General features: G+C 43.0%; 1 protein-coding gene across 3 annotated transcripts in view; it reads right to left on the minus strand.

The window, feature by feature from the left end:
- Positions 1 to 1,583: 1,583 nt before the first annotated feature.
- Positions 1,584 to 17,213, minus strand: part of LOC111973981 (signal transducer and activator of transcription 4-like) — a 30,570-nt gene continuing 14,940 nt past the window's right edge. The window contains exons 7-22 of one of the 3 annotated variants that reach the window (XM_024001471.2): positions 16,741 to 16,892; positions 16,188 to 16,346; positions 14,093 to 14,185; positions 13,915 to 13,974; positions 13,623 to 13,643; positions 13,290 to 13,383; positions 12,997 to 13,038; positions 11,474 to 11,557; positions 9,190 to 9,288; positions 8,608 to 8,743; positions 8,265 to 8,317; positions 7,854 to 7,948; positions 6,655 to 6,791; positions 6,107 to 6,306; positions 5,817 to 5,862; positions 1,584 to 2,179 (exon numbers count right to left, since the gene is read on the minus strand). In XM_024001471.2, coding sequence (XP_023857239.1) covers positions 2,001 to 2,179; positions 5,817 to 5,862; positions 6,107 to 6,306; positions 6,655 to 6,791; positions 7,854 to 7,948; positions 8,265 to 8,317; positions 8,608 to 8,743; positions 9,190 to 9,288; positions 11,474 to 11,557; positions 12,997 to 13,038; positions 13,290 to 13,383; positions 13,623 to 13,643; positions 13,915 to 13,974; positions 14,093 to 14,185; positions 16,188 to 16,346; positions 16,741 to 16,892 — 1,650 coding nt within the window. In that variant the 3' untranslated portion in view covers positions 1,584 to 2,000. Of the gene's footprint in view, positions 2,180 to 5,816; positions 5,863 to 6,106; positions 6,307 to 6,654; positions 6,792 to 7,853; positions 7,949 to 8,264; positions 8,318 to 8,607; positions 8,744 to 9,189; positions 9,289 to 11,473; positions 11,558 to 12,996; positions 13,042 to 13,289; positions 13,384 to 13,622; positions 13,644 to 13,914; positions 13,975 to 14,092; positions 14,186 to 16,187; positions 16,347 to 16,740; positions 16,893 to 17,213 lie in introns of all 3 variants that reach the window. The other 2 variants (XM_024001478.2, XM_024001462.2) reach the window with 2 other exon arrangements.

Genomic DNA, 17,213 nt, shown 5'->3' on the forward strand with positions numbered 1-17,213 from the left:
TTACATTTTATTATTTTGTGTTTGAAAAAAAGCAAAGCTAATATTGGTGATTTACTGCCACTTGCAGTGCTGGAGTCCTGAACCAAATTGTGTCATTGACTTATTGTGACCACTAGAATGTGGTGATACACAGTATTTTAAAGTAATTTAAAAACCATAGTTAACCCAATTTGAAGACAATGCTCTGATCATTGGCTGATCGCTCCCAACCCATAAGAATCTCCACTCAATTGACTACTTTAAAATGGTGGAAGCCCTCAATGGCAATGTCCATGCTAAATTGGGTCATATCCACGATGAGTCCTCTAACTCTGAACCTTGCTGCCTGCCCCTTGACCTATGCAGAATTGAGTTCTGTTATTTCACAACAGTAGTGGGTTGTGAAATAGATAATTGTTGGAATGTGGTTTTAACCAAACAGCATCCAGGAATAGACTCACCCGTTGTATTAATGTGTCCAGACAAGACTGACAGCTTCTCTGAGCCAGGCGAATTCATCATTATTATGGAGATATATCCAAAGAAATAGAAAAAAAGGTAAAACAACTTAAAATGCACACCTAATTTCAGCTACTTGATGTGATTGTGTGTTAGCTTTAGTCGTCCAGCCTGCATATCAACCTTTTTGTTGTTGTTGTTGCTTAAAATGGACCACCAGTCCGCTTGGCTAGCAACTTCAGAATCTCTGAACTACTGGCTTTTGCCCAAACTATTCACTTTAGCACGCTAGCTGCTCCTGTAGACTTTGTCAATGGGCAAACGCTAGTTAGCATTAGCAATGGCTCCATTAACGACCTTCAACGTATTTGAAATTGCACGCAGACATACAAAAAGGTACCCATGAATTCATCTGACTCTGGCTAAGTAGAAAAAAAGGGTTTGATTGTCAATGTCAAACAATTTCTTTTATGTACTGTATGTTGGCAACCGTTTAATAGGCACTCGAACCTAGGCACTCCCAAGTGCCGCATCCAGGCGTTTGAGAACAGGCTTCGTCGTGTGTAATTCATGATAATCCCCCGGGTTTTCATACTTTACTGTTTAAATGACATATGAAGGGTAGTTAGATTTTTTTTACGGTGAATAACCACCTGTGCCACAAAACATTGGAAGAAGCCGTAAACCCAAAGTAGGCCTACAACACATCATGCTACACTGTCTTGCGAAGTAAAGCCTGTAAATTAGTGTTTACACTTGACAGAAACCACTGTAGATCCGCTGATCAGTGAAATAAGGAAGCAACCTCTTCCTTCAAGGCAAAACAGTAACTTAATGGACAGGCCAAGGTACTTTCCCATTTTGCTACAATAGAAGGGAGGTACAGTAGCCACATGATGCCAACAATGTAGCAGATCAAATGCCAAGAGAAAATGAGAATCAGGAATTGCCATATGAATCGTTCAGGAAATATTGCAACATATGCGGAAACGTTGCGCTTTTGAATAGCATGACAAAAAACAAAATACTTACTTGGGAATTATGGTTGCCTGTTAAATTTTAGACAGCAAAATTAGTAATCTAACCTTGGATTACAATCTGATAAGGAGTCATTAGTCAATTAATAAAAACAAATTACTATTCCACATAGGTCAGAAATCTTTATTCAAGGAGAGAAAATCTGATGAAAAATATTGCTTTGTCCAGTACAATATTTTATCCATCCTCTGATTGTTGATCATGGCTATCTATAGGTATACTATTACTCAGTAATAAAGACAATAAATCATATGTAGTTAAACCCTTTTTCTACTCGAGAGGCCTTGGGCTCTTAGTGCAAAAATATCAAATTGGTAGCTAAACTAATGAAAAAGAATAGGATAATAAACATTCTTTGTACAAACCTTGGTTCTTGATAGAGAAGTTTTAGACTAACAGAGCCAAACAGAAATCAACAGCATAATACAAGACATTTCATAATACACACAATTAAATACATCTATTTATGAGAAGTGATATACCACTGCATGTAATATCTACTTTACAACATTATACGTTTGTATTCATGACAATGGGCTCAAAGACAATACTAGCAGTTGGATAGAAGAGCAATATATTGTGATCAGATGCAAGAGAAAATGCCAGATCCAGTGGCCCTCAGTGGAACACAAGTCGTAGAGGAGTGAGTTACTTGGCATACTCTGCAGGTCATCTGGTGTTACTCGGAGTACGGAGAACTCATCTGTATAGCAATAGGGAAGTAAAAGCCAGACAAATGCTTAACTGATGACAATGCAACTAAAAGATAAAGATTATTTTGACTTTCAGCAGGTTCAGTCCAATGTTATTTGGAGACTGGCTTAGAGGCGCAACTGCGTCTCTGCAATGACGGATGAGTTGGCTACAGTAGATAGGCCTACAGTATGGGACTAGGCTAGCTAGCTGCAGTGTCTTTGGGGGGAGGGGGGCAATGGGGGCGGCAGCAGTGGAGAGAAAGCGATAGGGACATAAGCCAAGGGAGTGATTTAGACTAGAGAAAAAAGGATATTTAAAATAATATATCTAATAGTGGCGGTCAGCCCCATTTAAGATGAGGGAGGACGATCATTTGTTTTATGAGCATGGCCTTATTTCTATTACAGCATATTAGATTTACTTAACTACGCAAGTCAGTTAAGAACAAATTCTTATTTACAATGACGGCCTACACCGGCCAAACCAATCACAGCCGGTTGTGATACAGCCTGGATTCGAACCAGAGTGTCTGTAGTGACGCCTCTAGCAATGAGAGGCAGTGCCTTAGACCACTGCGCCACTCGGGATGACGGTTAATCATCCAGGTCAATGTAACATCGATAGGTTTAAGCTACGCCACTCCTGGGTGGCGCAGTGGTCTAGGGCACTGCGCCACCAGAGTCTCTGGGTTCGCGCCCAGGCTCTGTCGCAGCCGGCCGCAACCGGGAGATCCGTGGGGCGACGCACAATTGGCATAGCGTCGTCTGGGTTTGGCCGGTAGGGGTAGGGATCCTTGTCTCAGTATGTAAAAAAAGAAAAAAGAAAAAAAAAATGTATGCACTCTACTGTAAGTCGCTCTGGATAAGAGCGTCTGCTCTTGGCCGGTAGGGATATCCTTGTCTCAGTATGTAAAAATGTAATAAAATGTATGCACTCTACTGTAAGTCGCTCTGGATAAGAGCGTCTGCTAAATGACTAAAATGTAAATGTAAAAATGTACTACATGATAATCAATTTCCCTATATCCATCATGGAGGTTGCTACAACCGAGCCTATGAATAAAAAAAATTTACAACATAGGTGCACAGGTTGAGAGAAATTGTTGAGTAATCTAGGTGACACCGACACATTCTATACTGCCTTGCACACTTACCGGCATCTAGCTGATCTAGGGTATAATCATTAATCCAACAGTTGCAACCAATCATTTCTATTGGACAAATTCAGGTATGTTTATCGCAGTTTCATTACATTTGCTTCTGTTTAACAGAATCGGCAGAATGAATACACCCCTGATCACATGCGAACAGTTCACTTTCATAGCAGCCACATACAGCCAGCAGGATCACTTTGCCCATTGTATAATTCCTTCTTGCATCTATGTTCTTTCCTCTTCTCATCTTTCCCTTTGCTTGTGGACTTCAGTGCACAACACATAAGCTGTCTGACCAGGCGTAAAAAATAAAAATTTGGAAAAAAAACTCCTTATCATAACTGCTAACCTCGACACACTTCCTACTGTACATGGCTGTCACCATATTAGCAAACGTCATAGGAAACATATCTACTAGAACTAACACGTTAGTAAATCCACTAAACTCATGCAGTACAGTGTAGTCAGTAAGCAGTTACACTGGCGGGCACCAATGGCAATAAATTTATAAAACCAAAAGCCTAGACTTGGAAGAGTTTCAGTGTTGGATAGCCATATCTAGCTAACATAGCATCCCTCTGTTTCAACCGGGTGTTTGAGTAGGCTAAACTAGCTAGCTGCATCCGCTAGCTAACTGAAAAAAATACTAAAGAAATAAAGCTAGCTCTCTAGCCCTCACTTTATTTAAGAAATTAATTTCAAAACTGTTCAACTATAGTCTTTGAGTCAACTACTCACCACATTTTATGCACTGTAGTGCTAACTAGCTGTAGCTCATGCTTTCAGTACTAGATTTATTCGCTGATCCTTTGATTGGGTGGACATCATGTCAGTTCATGCTACAAGAGCTCTGATAGGTTGGAGGACATCCTCCGGAAGTTGACAATTGCTGTGTAAGTCTATGGAAGCGGATGAGAACCATGAGCCTCCTAGGTTTTGTATTGAAGTCAATGTACCTAGAGAAGGACGGAAACTAGCTGTCCTCCGGCTACACCATGGTGCTACCCTACAGCGTGCTGTTGAGGCTACTGTAGATCTTTATTGCAAAACGTTGTTTCAATAAATTGTGACGTGAATATATTTAGTATAGTTTTATCTAAAAAGGATAACTAATGTTTCACTATTCACATTTTTTCAGAAATTCAGAGAATAGTCCTCCCCTGACTAACATATACTACATTACCAAAAGTATGTAGACACCTGCTCGTCAAACATTTCATTCCAAAATATTGGGCATTAATATGGAGTTGGTCCCGCCTTTGCTGCTATAACAGCATCAACTCTTCTTGCAAGGCTTCACACTAGATGTTGGAACATTGCTGCTTCCATTTAGCCACAAGAGCATTGGTGAAGTAGGGCACTGATGTTGGACAATTAGGCCCGGCTCGCAGTCGGCATTCCAATTAATCCGAAAGCTGTTCGATGTGGTTGAGGTCAGGGCTCTGTGCAGGCCAGTCAAGTTCTTCCACACTGATCTTGACAAACCATTTCTGTATGGACCTCGCTTTGTGCATGGGGGTATTGTCATACTGAAATAGGAAAGGGCCTTCCCCAAATTGTTGCTACAAAAGGTGAAACACAGAATCGTCTAGAATGTCATTGTATGCTGTAGCGTTAAGATTTCCCTTCACTGGAACTAAGAGGCCTAGCCCGAACCATGAAACAGCCCCGGACTATTATTCCTCCACAAAACTTTAGTTTGCACTATGCATTGGGGCAGGCAGCATTCTCCTGGCATCCACCAAACTCGGATTCGTCCGTCAGACTGCCAGCTGGTGAAGCGTAATTCATCAATTCAGAGAACGCATTTCCATTGCTCCAGAGTCCAATGGCGGCAAGCTTTACACCACTCCAGCCGACGATTGGCATTGCGCATGGTGATCTTAGGCTTGTGTGCGGCTGCTCGGCCATGGAAACCTATTTCATGAAGCTCCCTGTGAACAGTTCCTGTGCCGACGTTGCTTCCAGAGGCAGTTTGGAACTCGGTGAGTTTTGCAACCGAGTTAGTCAATTTTTACAAACTATGCGTTTCAGCACTCGGCGGACCTGTTCTGTGAGCTTGTGTGGCCTACCACTTTGCGGTTGTTGCTTCTAGACGTTTCCACTTCACAATAACAGCACTTACAGTGGCAGCTTTAGCAAGGAATAAATTTGACGAACTGACTTGTTGGAAAGGTGGCATCCTATGACGGTGCCACGTTAAGTCACTGAGCTCGTCGGTAAGGCCATTCTACTACCAATGTTTGTCTATGGAGATTGCATGGCTGTGTGCTCAATTTTAAACACCTGTCAGCAACATGTGTGGCTAAAATAGCCAAATTCACTCATTTGAAGGGGTGTTCCACACACTATATATATACACAAAAGTATCTTTATATATCTAATATAGCCTACAATGGGTGCATTTCAAATACACATCTTTGGCGCAGGTGTGCATGCAGTGTCTGGTCTGCACAAATTAGAAGATCATAACAAACTGTTGTGTACGCACTGCAAAGTGGAGATGGGGATCCATGTAGATGATATATATGGAAAGACTGCAAGAAGACAAAAAGAGAATATAGGCATTTTAGTAAACAACCATTGATAATTGCATGTTGTGTACCAACCTGTCCCCTCCACAGTCACCACACGTAAACATCCCCACAAAACAATGAGAATGTTGCACCCCCATAACATACTTACTCTCATTCACAGACAAGTTGCTGGAACCTAGGTGGTCACAATTCCTATATCTAAAGTACAAGTCAAACCCCTCTATCATAAACGTGTTTTGGTAACCTTCTTGCCTGTGCTCTGCTGACTGTTGTAATGTCGTCTGAAGGACTCGTCTTTGGGGATGTCGGGGTAGAGGAACTTGAGCGGGTTCTCAGGGACCTCTCCGTCTGCGATGACCTTGTAGTCCCGGATGATGTTGGCGAACGGGAGAGCGCTGAGGCGTGATTTGGTGTATGGCTCCACCGAGATTAATTTAGCCTCTCCTGTTGACACAGACACAACCAAAGAGCCAATCAGAGTTGGATGTTTACAGAATACATTTTAAGACACTGGAAGTTTAGGTGCTAATTGTTTACGTCAAATTTGGGATTTCAATGTTGACCGCATGGTTCAGATAAGATAAATGGATTCATATTTTATGAAACCACACAAATCATTTGTTTTAGGAAATGGTGTGGGGTGGTGTGACCCTTTGTGTCTAATGAGGTTCTTTATGGACAATATTTATCTCCATGAAGGGGACCCCTTTTTGGCTCAAGAGCAGATGCAAAAGTTCCATATAGCCTCTTCAAGGTCAATTTCTCACGTCGCCACAACCGAGCAGGCCTCACCACTGTCGGACTGCTTCACCCAGGTGAAAGTGATCCCACCCAGGTGGCTCTCACTGAAGCGCAGCAGGAATGTCCCAGGCTCCTTGTCCTTCAAACAGGCCCTCTCTGTCTCCTTACTGACAAAGCCCATGATGCAGCTGAAGGAAGCACAAGCAAACCACACCATCAGTTACCTTATGCAGTAAAACCCACTAATGTAATGAAGTACACTGTTCTAAAGCCCTGAGTAAATAGATTAAATCCATTCAAATGGAACTGAATCTAATGATTCATTTCCTGATTCCCGCAAAACTAGAACAGTGTAGGCCTACAGTGTCGGCCTGCCATACAGTTCTATGACCACTACCGTTTGTAAAACAGGTAGTTGCATTGGCTTGATTGATTCCTGACAAAAGCTTAAGACATTTTGCCTATTAAAAGATCTGAATATCAGCTACCCAAGTTACATCAGGAGTTATCTGGAGTCAATTTGCAATGATAATTGATGCATTTACACACTGGGAAATGCAGTGTTGGCTATGAATCAGCTCATCAGAAAAATACTTAATACCAAACGTGAAATCATTGATTATCATGACAATTTAGCAGTCGTGAGTAGTCTAGTTTAATATTGTCCATTTTATTTGGACCCCGTCCTGTTTTTAGGATATGGTGTTTGTTAAAATGTTAAGTCATATTTTCATCAAAGCACATTTAAAAAAATAAATAATAATAATTGATATGGGGCATTTAGGCTATTTAATGATGTAAAAAAAAGTGTCTGTCACATGACATCATCATGAATTTGTTCTCTAGTCTAGGCTACAGAAAAACCACAAAAGCTACTACAGAGCGTTCGTTGGTGGAGCGCTGCATCTCTCCAACAGCGCCCTGGTTAGGCGAGCTGGGCATTGACAAGCTAAATATTTGAGAGTCCCTGCCTTTGGCAAAGTAAGCGCTGCTTATCATTGGGTGGAATCAGCACTCACCTAAATAGCCCATATGACAATGGGTGAGAAAAGTTCATTGTTTTGGGGCAGAATTGTGTGAGGTGTTATGCGTTGTTGGAAGTGCGTATTCTTGGCGAGTTTAGCTCGCAAAATGCCACCCTCGTCAATCTGCTGCTCTAGGCGGCCACCTAATCTTACTTAGTGAGCGCGCCAGCCCTGGCCTAAGGGGAAGGGGATAGAGGTTGTTTCTGGACAGGCCACAAGTCTCACTTGTCGTTCCAGATGGGGAGCAGGTGCTTCTTGATGAGCTCCAGGATGAAATCCAGCCACATCCAAAAACTGAAAGGCTTCCCAGGAATATTCTCCTGGAAAAAGCAGACGGAACGGGGAAAGAGATGAGAATTACCCTCAACTTTTTACAGAAAGATGCCATAAACTTCTATAAATTTAATTTGACCACTTGAAGTAGGCTAAGAGGAAGTGAGACGATTATTCTGGAGAAGGACTCCACTAGGAGCTGAAATGAAAAAGTCTGTCAAGATGGAGAATGACAGTACAGCATGTATATGAAAGCTTCTACATAAAGGAAGTATTTGTTCGTAAGACATGACATCATCCACCTTGTGTGTTTAAGACTTGCAGTAGTAGGACTATAGGAATTAGTAGGACTGCTTGACCTACCTTGCAGAATTTGGACCAGGATACCTGACATTCATTGTGGGAGGCTTGCTGACCTACAGAAGATTAGTCATATAATTCTGATTATCAACTAACCAGTACACATTCATACACTATGAATATTCAGCTATTATTGTACAAAAATAACAATCCTTAGATAATATAGAACGATTCCATACTTGGAAGTCAGATTCTGACCAAATCTCTGATAATTCACATTGCGGTTCTGTCAAACTTGAAAATACTTGCGACGGTGCGCCGTTCCTCATGAACTGGGCAAATGAATGGTGTATGTATGCCAAGAGTTTCATGCTCTAATGAAATGTGTACAACTAGGCTGCTGTACCCATGAGTTTCTCTCCCAGCATGCACAGCTGCTCCCTGTTGAGGCCCCGCCCAGTGAAAGTCGAGAACTGCCAACTCAGCACTTCAGAGAGCTGGCCCCAACTGGCCCGCGGAGGACTGGCAAAGAAGTCCAGGTTCTAGAGAGAGAATTCAAAAACAACCCCCATATCCACTTGGTGAAATACCACAGTATGCCATCATAGCAGCAAGATTTGTGACCTGTTGCCACAAGAATAGGGCAACCAGTGAAGAACAAACACCGTTGTAAATACAACCCATATTTATTTTCCCTTTTCTACTTTACCCATAGTTACAACACTGTGTGTGTGTATATATATATATATATATATATATATATATATATATATATATATATATATATATATATATATATATATACATACATACATACACACAGTGGGAAATGCAGTGTTCACTATGAATCAGCTCATCAAAAAAGGACTCAATACCAAACTTGAAATCATTGATTATCATGACAATAGCAGTCGTGAGTAGTCTAGTTTAGAGAGCGGCATACAAAAAATAACACCTAAAACAAAGGTAGTGTGTGTCCTCAGCTCACCCTGGGTTCGTCAGTCAGCATGTTGTACCACATGATGGAGGCCCAGCCTCCAGGCAGCTGGCTAACATTGGAGATGATCACCAGAGGAAAAGAGCAGGTCTGCAGAGACACACACACACACACACACGATCCCTCCCAATGTGTTCTCCAATCTCATAAAACAGTTTTTTTTAAATGCTGCGTTGTCCTTGCAAGGGTAAAGTGCTAGAGTACTGAAAACAGGGGTGCCAATAATTAGTAAACTCAGCAACAACAAAAAAAAGAAACGTCCCTTTTTCAGGACCCTGTCTTTCAAAGATAATTCGTAAAAATCCAAATAACTTTAAGAGACTAACAGCTTACAGACGGTAGGCAATTAAGGTCACAGTCTGCGTGAACTTGCCTTAGGCATGCTGCAAGGAGGCATGAGGACTGCAGATGTGGCCAGGGCAATAAATTGCAATGTCTGTACTGTGAAACGCCTAAGACAGCGCTACAGGGAGACAGGACAGACAGCAGCTGATCGTCCTCGCAGTGGCAGACCACGTGTAACATCTGCACAGAATCGGTACATCCTAACATCACACCTGCGGGACAGGTACAGGATGGCAACAACAACTGCCTGAGTTACACCAGGAACGCACAATCCCTCCATCAGTGTTCAGACTGTCCGCAATAGGCTGAGAGAGGCTGGACTGAGGGCTTGTAGGCCTGTTGTCTGGTGAGGACCTGCCTTACATCACCGGCAACAACGGGCACAAACCCACCGTCGCTGGACCAGACATGAGTGGCAAAAAGTGCTCTTCACTGACGAGTCACGTTTTTGTCTCACCAGGGGTGATGGTCGGATTCGCGTTTATCGAAGGAATGAGCATTACATCGAGGCCTGTACTCTGGAGCGGGATCGATTTGGAGGTGGGTCTGTCATGGTCTGGGGCGGTGTGTCACGGCATCATCGGACTGAGCTTGTTGTCATTGCAGGCAATCTCAACGCTGTGCGTTACAGGGAAGACATCCTCCTCCCTCATGTGGTACCCTTCCTGCAGGCTCATCCCTCCAGCATGACAATGGCACCAGCCATACTGCTCGTGATTTCCTGCAAGACAGGAATGTCAGTGTTCTGCCATGGCCAGCGAAGAGCCCGAATCTCAATCCCATTGAGCAAGTCTGGGACTTGTTGGATGAGAGGGTGAGGGCTAGGGCCATTCCCCCCAGAAATGTTCAGGAACTTGGTGCCTTGGTGGAAGAGTGGGGTAACATCTCACAGCAAGAACGGGCAAATCTGGTGCAGTCCATGAGGAGGAGATGCACTGCAGTACTTCATGCAGCTGGTGGCCACACCAGATACTGACTGTTACTTTTGACCCCCCCTTTGTTCAGGGACACATTATTCCATTTCTGTTAGTCACATGTCTGTGGAACTTGTTCAGTTTGTGTCTCAGTTGTTGATTCTTATGTTCATACAAATATTTACACGTTAAGTATGCTAAAAATAAGCGCAGTTGACAGTAAGAGAACGTTTCTTTTTTTGCAGAGTTTATTAATTGTTAAACAAAGTCTTTCTCTGAGCAATTGTATTAGTATAAAATATAAATGTTTCCATTTTCTTGAGCCTGCAAGGAGGCCAATAATTATGGACCTGACTGCACACAGAAAGTATATGCTTGCTGTTACAGAACTGAATAGACATCCTACCCTTACACTCGCTGGGTCTAGGGGCCCTAGGCTTGCCTAATTGTTCTGTAACCGGACTGTGTGTGCATTAATATGAGAAGTAAGCATATGCGACCAGGTATTGAATGCATGTACCCAGGAGACAGCAAAACTACAGAGTTCAGGGCCAGCTCCGTCTTGACCTCTTAGTCGGGCCAGCCCAAGCAGTTTATCATTTGTTCAGATGGTGATGAAAATGAACATACAAAAGGGAAAACTAGAGACAGGCACACCCAAACAGACTCAAAACCAAACGAAAGGCCTCATGTCCGCCAAAGAAACAAGCAGCCTCACGGCTCTGACTGACAAACACCTTGATTGCCTGCACTTGTGGGCTTATAAAGGCTTGGCTCAGAATTTAGACCCGTTTGGTGCTGCCCCCTGGGGATGGAGTGTGGAAGTATCTAGTCATGCTCCTAAGACCTAAACTACATATTCCTTAACATTAAACAAGGACTAATACTAACTGACAATGTATGCCAGGAAGACTATGTGGGGGTTCTAAGTGGTGGGTGAGGGACTATATGTGGATTATTGTAAGAATGTGTGTGTCGTATACAGGATGTGTGAAGGAGTGTGTAGACTGACTGACCTCCAGGTCGATGTTAATGCCCTGTATGTTGAACTGGGCCTCGAAGCTGAGGGAGTGGAGCTCCTCCGTCACAGAGAGAGGACCCTGGAACCAGCAGAATACACACACTTTACTAAACCTTTTCCTCAGAACACATTAAATACAATAGCCAAGGGCTACAAAACCTTTTTTGTTCAGTGAGTGACCCACTAAAAAGTTTCATACATTTCAATGAATGAAGGATAAGGAATTTGTCCTATTTAGCAAAGAACAGCATTCCATAACAGGGCTGGGAAAACGATCTCCAATTAAGTAATATTATTTTCTCTTCAGTATATGAGTAATAGGGCTCAGTTTGATAGTGGTATTCATTAAGTCAATTTCTGGATAAAATAAGGATCCTGTATCCTAAGGTTTAGAGCATGTGAGGGAAGGCTTGACCTGAGTTTTGTGAATGAAAAGTCTCCCGGGTGGCGCAGTGGTCTAGGGCACTGCATCGCAGTGCTAGCTGCGCCACCAGAGTCTCTGGGTTCACGCCCAGGCTGGGCTGGGTTCGCGCCCAGGCTCTGTCGCAGCCGGCCGCAACCGGGAGATCCGTGGGGCGACGCACAATTGGCATAGCGTCGTCCGGGTTAGGGAGGGTTTGGCCGGTAGGGATATCCTTGTCTCCGTATGTAAAAATTTTTATAAAATGTATGCACTCTACTGTAAGTCGCTCTGGATAAGAGCGTCTGCTAAATGACTAAAATGTAAATGTAATGTCAAATATACAAAAATGAGTTTATTTTTATCTGGGTTTTTTTTACTCAGAAAGAGTTAAGGTTATTCATCTGCGATAAAATGATGGTGCCATCTCGAAACGTACACAAACGCACCATTGTCCTGAAAAGGAGGGGGGGAAAAATGTAACTTCAAATTGAGGGAAAACTTTAAATCCATGGTAATATTGCCCTCTACTGTTTTAAGAAAGCAACTACCTTTTCTTTTCTTAATGGAAGTGTTTGAGTTGTGTTTTTTTTTTTAAGATATCACCTCAGGCAAAGTAATTGACCTCTAAATAAATCAGGAATTATTCAACTCTTAATTCTCCTCAGTGTCCAATAACTTTAAATGGTCAACCTCTGGTAGACCAGAATTTATATTTTTTGTAGTCATTTAAAGACTTAGTTTCTCCCCAAAGCATTTCTAAAACGGCTAACATGGAAAACAAAAAAGGTTTGCACTAGTAACCACAGTCAAAAAGTCAAATTTGGCTATATCGCAAAAATTCATAAAAACAAATATTTGCTAAATTTAAGGCATAAGGTTAGCAGTGTGGATAATGTTAGGTGTAGGTTTCAAATCAGATTTTAAGAAGAAATAGGCAGCGTTTATGGCAACTAGTGTCAACCGCAAAAAAATCTGAAGGTCAAGTTTCAAAGGTCAAGCTTTCCTAAAGTTCACTGCGCTAGAGTGTAACCTTTTGATAGGCTTGAGTCACTGACCCTTAACCATCATTTAGGGAGAAACAAAAAGTATTGTTCAACTGTCATATTTCCCCTCACCTCGTTCACCTTGGTACCGTTAACATATTTCTTCTCTTTCAGCTGCTGAAGATAAATAGACAGAAATGAATAATAAAATGAACTATTCATACAATTTCATGTACAGCTAGGCCAGGGCGATCATAATTAATCATTTTTGCAATATAACAGGGTCATTGCAAACGTACAGTATGGCTGCTCCAGCCAGCCCCATTGGACCAAATTCGTTAGCGTCCACTAAACCTGTGGATTAACAGATTAAGTTTTAAATTATTATGAATATGTTAGTGGGGACAGTGAAGGTGAGAGGTTACCAAGTGTCTGAACTCTACAGATAGACAGCCATTAGATGATTCCTCCACGTCCATTACTTTGGTGGTGGAAGTCAGGATGAAGAACTGACGATGTCTGAATGGAGAGGGATGCGGTAAAGCCATAGTTAATAGTCTGAACTAAGCACACACAAACAAAATGAGCTCAATTTCAAGGTGAATTCCAGGCAATTGATCATTCTGATCACTTAAACCAGGTCATCTGATTTGTAATCAAAAATGGCTTCTCGTAATCTCTCTTTTTGGTCACTTGATATTGCCCTAAATAACAATAGAAGAAAATTCCCACTGAACAGCCCACACAAGTATACTCACACTCTGCCAGGGGGGAGGTCCCTACACACAGGGGGAAATAATATAGAACATATCAAAATTACTCAGTAATGTAGTGCCAGCTTGCTAATAAATGTCTATGAAACATTGTTTATAGAACACAGTATATCCGTGTATGCACACAGTATGTTTAACAGAACTTGCAAAGAGCAACCACTAGTTCTCTCACCCTTCAAAGTGAATGTGCCACATATTTCTGTGTTACATTGCCACCAGTGTACAAACATTGACTAAAAGATGGAGATTAAAATGCTTCTGCGGATGTCTTACTCACTTGTCAAATATCGTCTTCACTTTGAGTTGATAATCCACCTCTGGGAGTTTGACCAGCAATCTGGATATAAAACGTGATCAAAACAGAAATACTGACTAAAAACACATTTAATATGCACCCACACACACACAATGAATTGATAATCACAATTGAGTTGTGTTGCATACACATACTGTACCTGACTTTGGTGGTGAACTGCACCCCGGTCTTGATGATGAGAGGTTTTTGGGGGTGGGTTGGCATCCATGGCTGCTTCTCCACCACAAATGAGCTGTGGACATTGCACAAAGGATGACACAAAGATGGCACACAAGAGAACTACAATAGCATGGGAGCAGTTGTGTACACCACCTAGATTTGGGTGGAGGCAATATACACTGCTCAAAAAAATAAAGGGAACACTTAAACAACACAATGTAACTCCAAGTCAATCACACTTCTGTGAAATCAAACTGTCCACTTAGGAAGCAACACTGATTGACAATACATTTCACATGCTGTTGTGCAAATGGAATAGACAAAAGGTGGAAATTATAGGCACATTAGCAAGACACCCCCAATAAAGGAGTGGTTCTGCGGTGGTGACCACAGACCACTTCTCAGTTCCTAGCTTCCTGGCTGATGTTTTGGTCACTTGAATGCTGGCGGTGCTTTCACCTAGTGGTAGCATGAGACGGAGTCTACAACCACACAAGTGGCTCAGGTAGTGCAGCTCATCCAGGATGGCACATCAATGCGAGCTGTGGCAAGAAGGTTTGCTGTGTCTGTCAGCGTAGTGTCCAGAGCTGGAGGCGCTACCAGGAGACAGGCCAGTACATCAGGAGACGTGGAGGAGGCCGTAGGAGGGCAACAACCCAGCAGCAGGACCGCTACCTCCGCCTTTGTGCAAGGAGGAGCAGGAGGAGCACTGCCAGAGCCTGCAAAATGCCTCTAGCAGGCCACAAATGTGCATGTGTCTGCTCAAACGGTCAGAAACAGACTCCATGAGGGTGGTATGAGGGCCCGACGTCCACAGGTGGGGGTTGTGTTTACAGCTCAACACCGTGCAGGACGTTTGGCATTTGCCAGAGAACACCAAGATTGGCAAATTCGCCACAGGTGCCCTGTGCTCTTCACAGATGAAAGCAGGTTCACACGCACATGTGACAGACGTGACAGAGTCTGGAGACGCCGTGGAGAACGTTCTGCTGCCTGCAACATCCTCCAGCATGACAAGTTTGGCGGTGGGTCAGTCATGGTGTGGGGTGGCATTTCTTTGGGGGGCCGCACAGCCCTCCATGTGCTCGCCAGAGGTAGCCTGACTGCCATTAGGTACCGAGATGAGATCCTCAGACCCCTTGTGAGACCATATGCTGGTGCGGTTGGCCCTGTGTTCTTTCTAATGCAAGACAATGCTAGACCTCATGTGGCTGGAGTGTGTCAGCAGTTCCTGCAAGAGGAAGGCATTGATGCTATGGACTGGCCCGCCCGTTCCCATACTGAATCCAATTGAGCACATCTGGGACAACATGTCTCGCTCCATCCACCAACGCCACGTTGCACCACAGACTGTCCAGGGTTGGCGGATGCTTTAGTCCAGGTCTGGGAGGAGATCCCTCAGGAGACCATCCGCCACCTCATCAGAGCATGCCCAGGCATTGTAGGGAGGTCATACAGGCACGTGGATGCCACACACACACTACTGAGCCTCATTTTGACTTGTTTTAAGGACATTAACATCAAAAGTTGGATCAGCCTGTAGTGTGGTTTTCCACTTTAATTTTGAGTTTGACTCCAAATCCAGACCTCCATGGGTTGATAAATTTGATTTCCATAGATTTTTGTGTGATTTTGTAGTCAGCACATTCAACTATGTAAAGAAAGAAGTATTTAATAAGAATGTTTCATTCATTCAGATCTAGGATGTGTTATTTTAGTGTTCCCTTTATTTTATTTTAGCAGTGTAAGTCAAGTCCATTTCCCTGTCAACAAGACCATTAATGCTTCCCTATGCGTCCAGTTTTTTTGATAATTATTTTGTGATGGATATTTTATAAATTTTTTGTATTTACAAGTGTAGTTGCATCTTAAAGTTTGCAGGCCTTACATTTACGTTCAGCCTTTCTAAATTCACTTTAAGGCACAAGTGTGGTCATTTAACCAAAGCGAGACTGGCAGACAGTTTATGCTTTGTTTTAACTGGTGCCGCTGACTCTAAAGTAGTCTGACATATGCATTTAGTTAGATTAGGTAGGTATTTGACCAGAGGTGTGTGGTTTTGTTGAGGTTAGTACCTTTTGATGAGGTGGTCGATTAGGTATTTGACCTGCTCCTCCAGCTGCGGTCTCTGCAAGGAGATGGGGTCGCTCGCATAGGTCACCTTCAGGATAAGATCTCCCAGTTTGTCCAGCTGACGTTTCGTCTGGAACAGACTCTGGGCTGTCAGAGTAAACCTGTGAGAGAGAGGGGTCCCAAGTTACTGTATTTTACGATAGAGTTATGAGTTAAGAACAGTGTCTCGGGGGCCTGATTGGTGTCACGCCTTTTCTCCATCCCTAGCAAACACAGCTGATTAATCAAATTGCATTCTAAACTGAAGATCATGATTAGGTGAATTTTGGAGTCAGGTGTGTTAGCTGGGGCAAAACTGTGACACCCAATCAGGCCCCTGAGGACTGGAATTGTCCAACCCTTAAGTGATAGCAAAGCTGATCTGAAAATGACTGATTCTGGGGATTTAAACTAGGGCGTGTGTGTGTGTTCAGTGTCTTTTTTATTAGGGCTTTTACTAGTGTGTGTGTACACTATATATGTGCATGCATGCATTCCTGCACATGTGTGTTTTACCAGTTCTGGAGCTGGTCCAGTCCAGTGAGCAGTGGGCCACCTATACAGTTGATCTGCTGCCTGCGTTTCCACTCCATCAGCTCTGGGTTCAGCTGGGAGTCTATCAGAGCGTCAATCTCTTTTATCACGTCACTCATTTTAGACAGGTTCTCCTGTGGCGGAACAATAAAATCTCAATGCTGGTACGGTCTGCTGTGTGGCTCAGTTGGCAAGCGCATGGTGCGAGCAACGCCAGGGTTGTGGGTTCGATTCCCACTGGGGCAAATCCATATGATTGTGTATGCACTAATTGATGTAAGTAGTATAAGCCCGAAGCAAATTCAATTAACATTCTTTGATATCGTAACTCACTGAACCGTTTCGCAGTGTTAAATCAAACTTGCAGTATTGTGCTTGATGCCTCGGTGCTCTCCACAAGACGCAGGCCCCAAAAAAGGAAAGTCTTTAACAATCGTATCTATATACTGTAGATA

The sequence above is a fragment of the Salvelinus sp. IW2-2015 genome, linkage group LG2, assembly GCF_002910315.2.
Source record: "Salvelinus sp. IW2-2015 linkage group LG2, ASM291031v2, whole genome shotgun sequence".
In the NCBI taxonomy this organism is placed as follows: Eukaryota; Metazoa; Chordata; class Actinopteri; order Salmoniformes; family Salmonidae; genus Salvelinus; species Salvelinus sp. IW2-2015.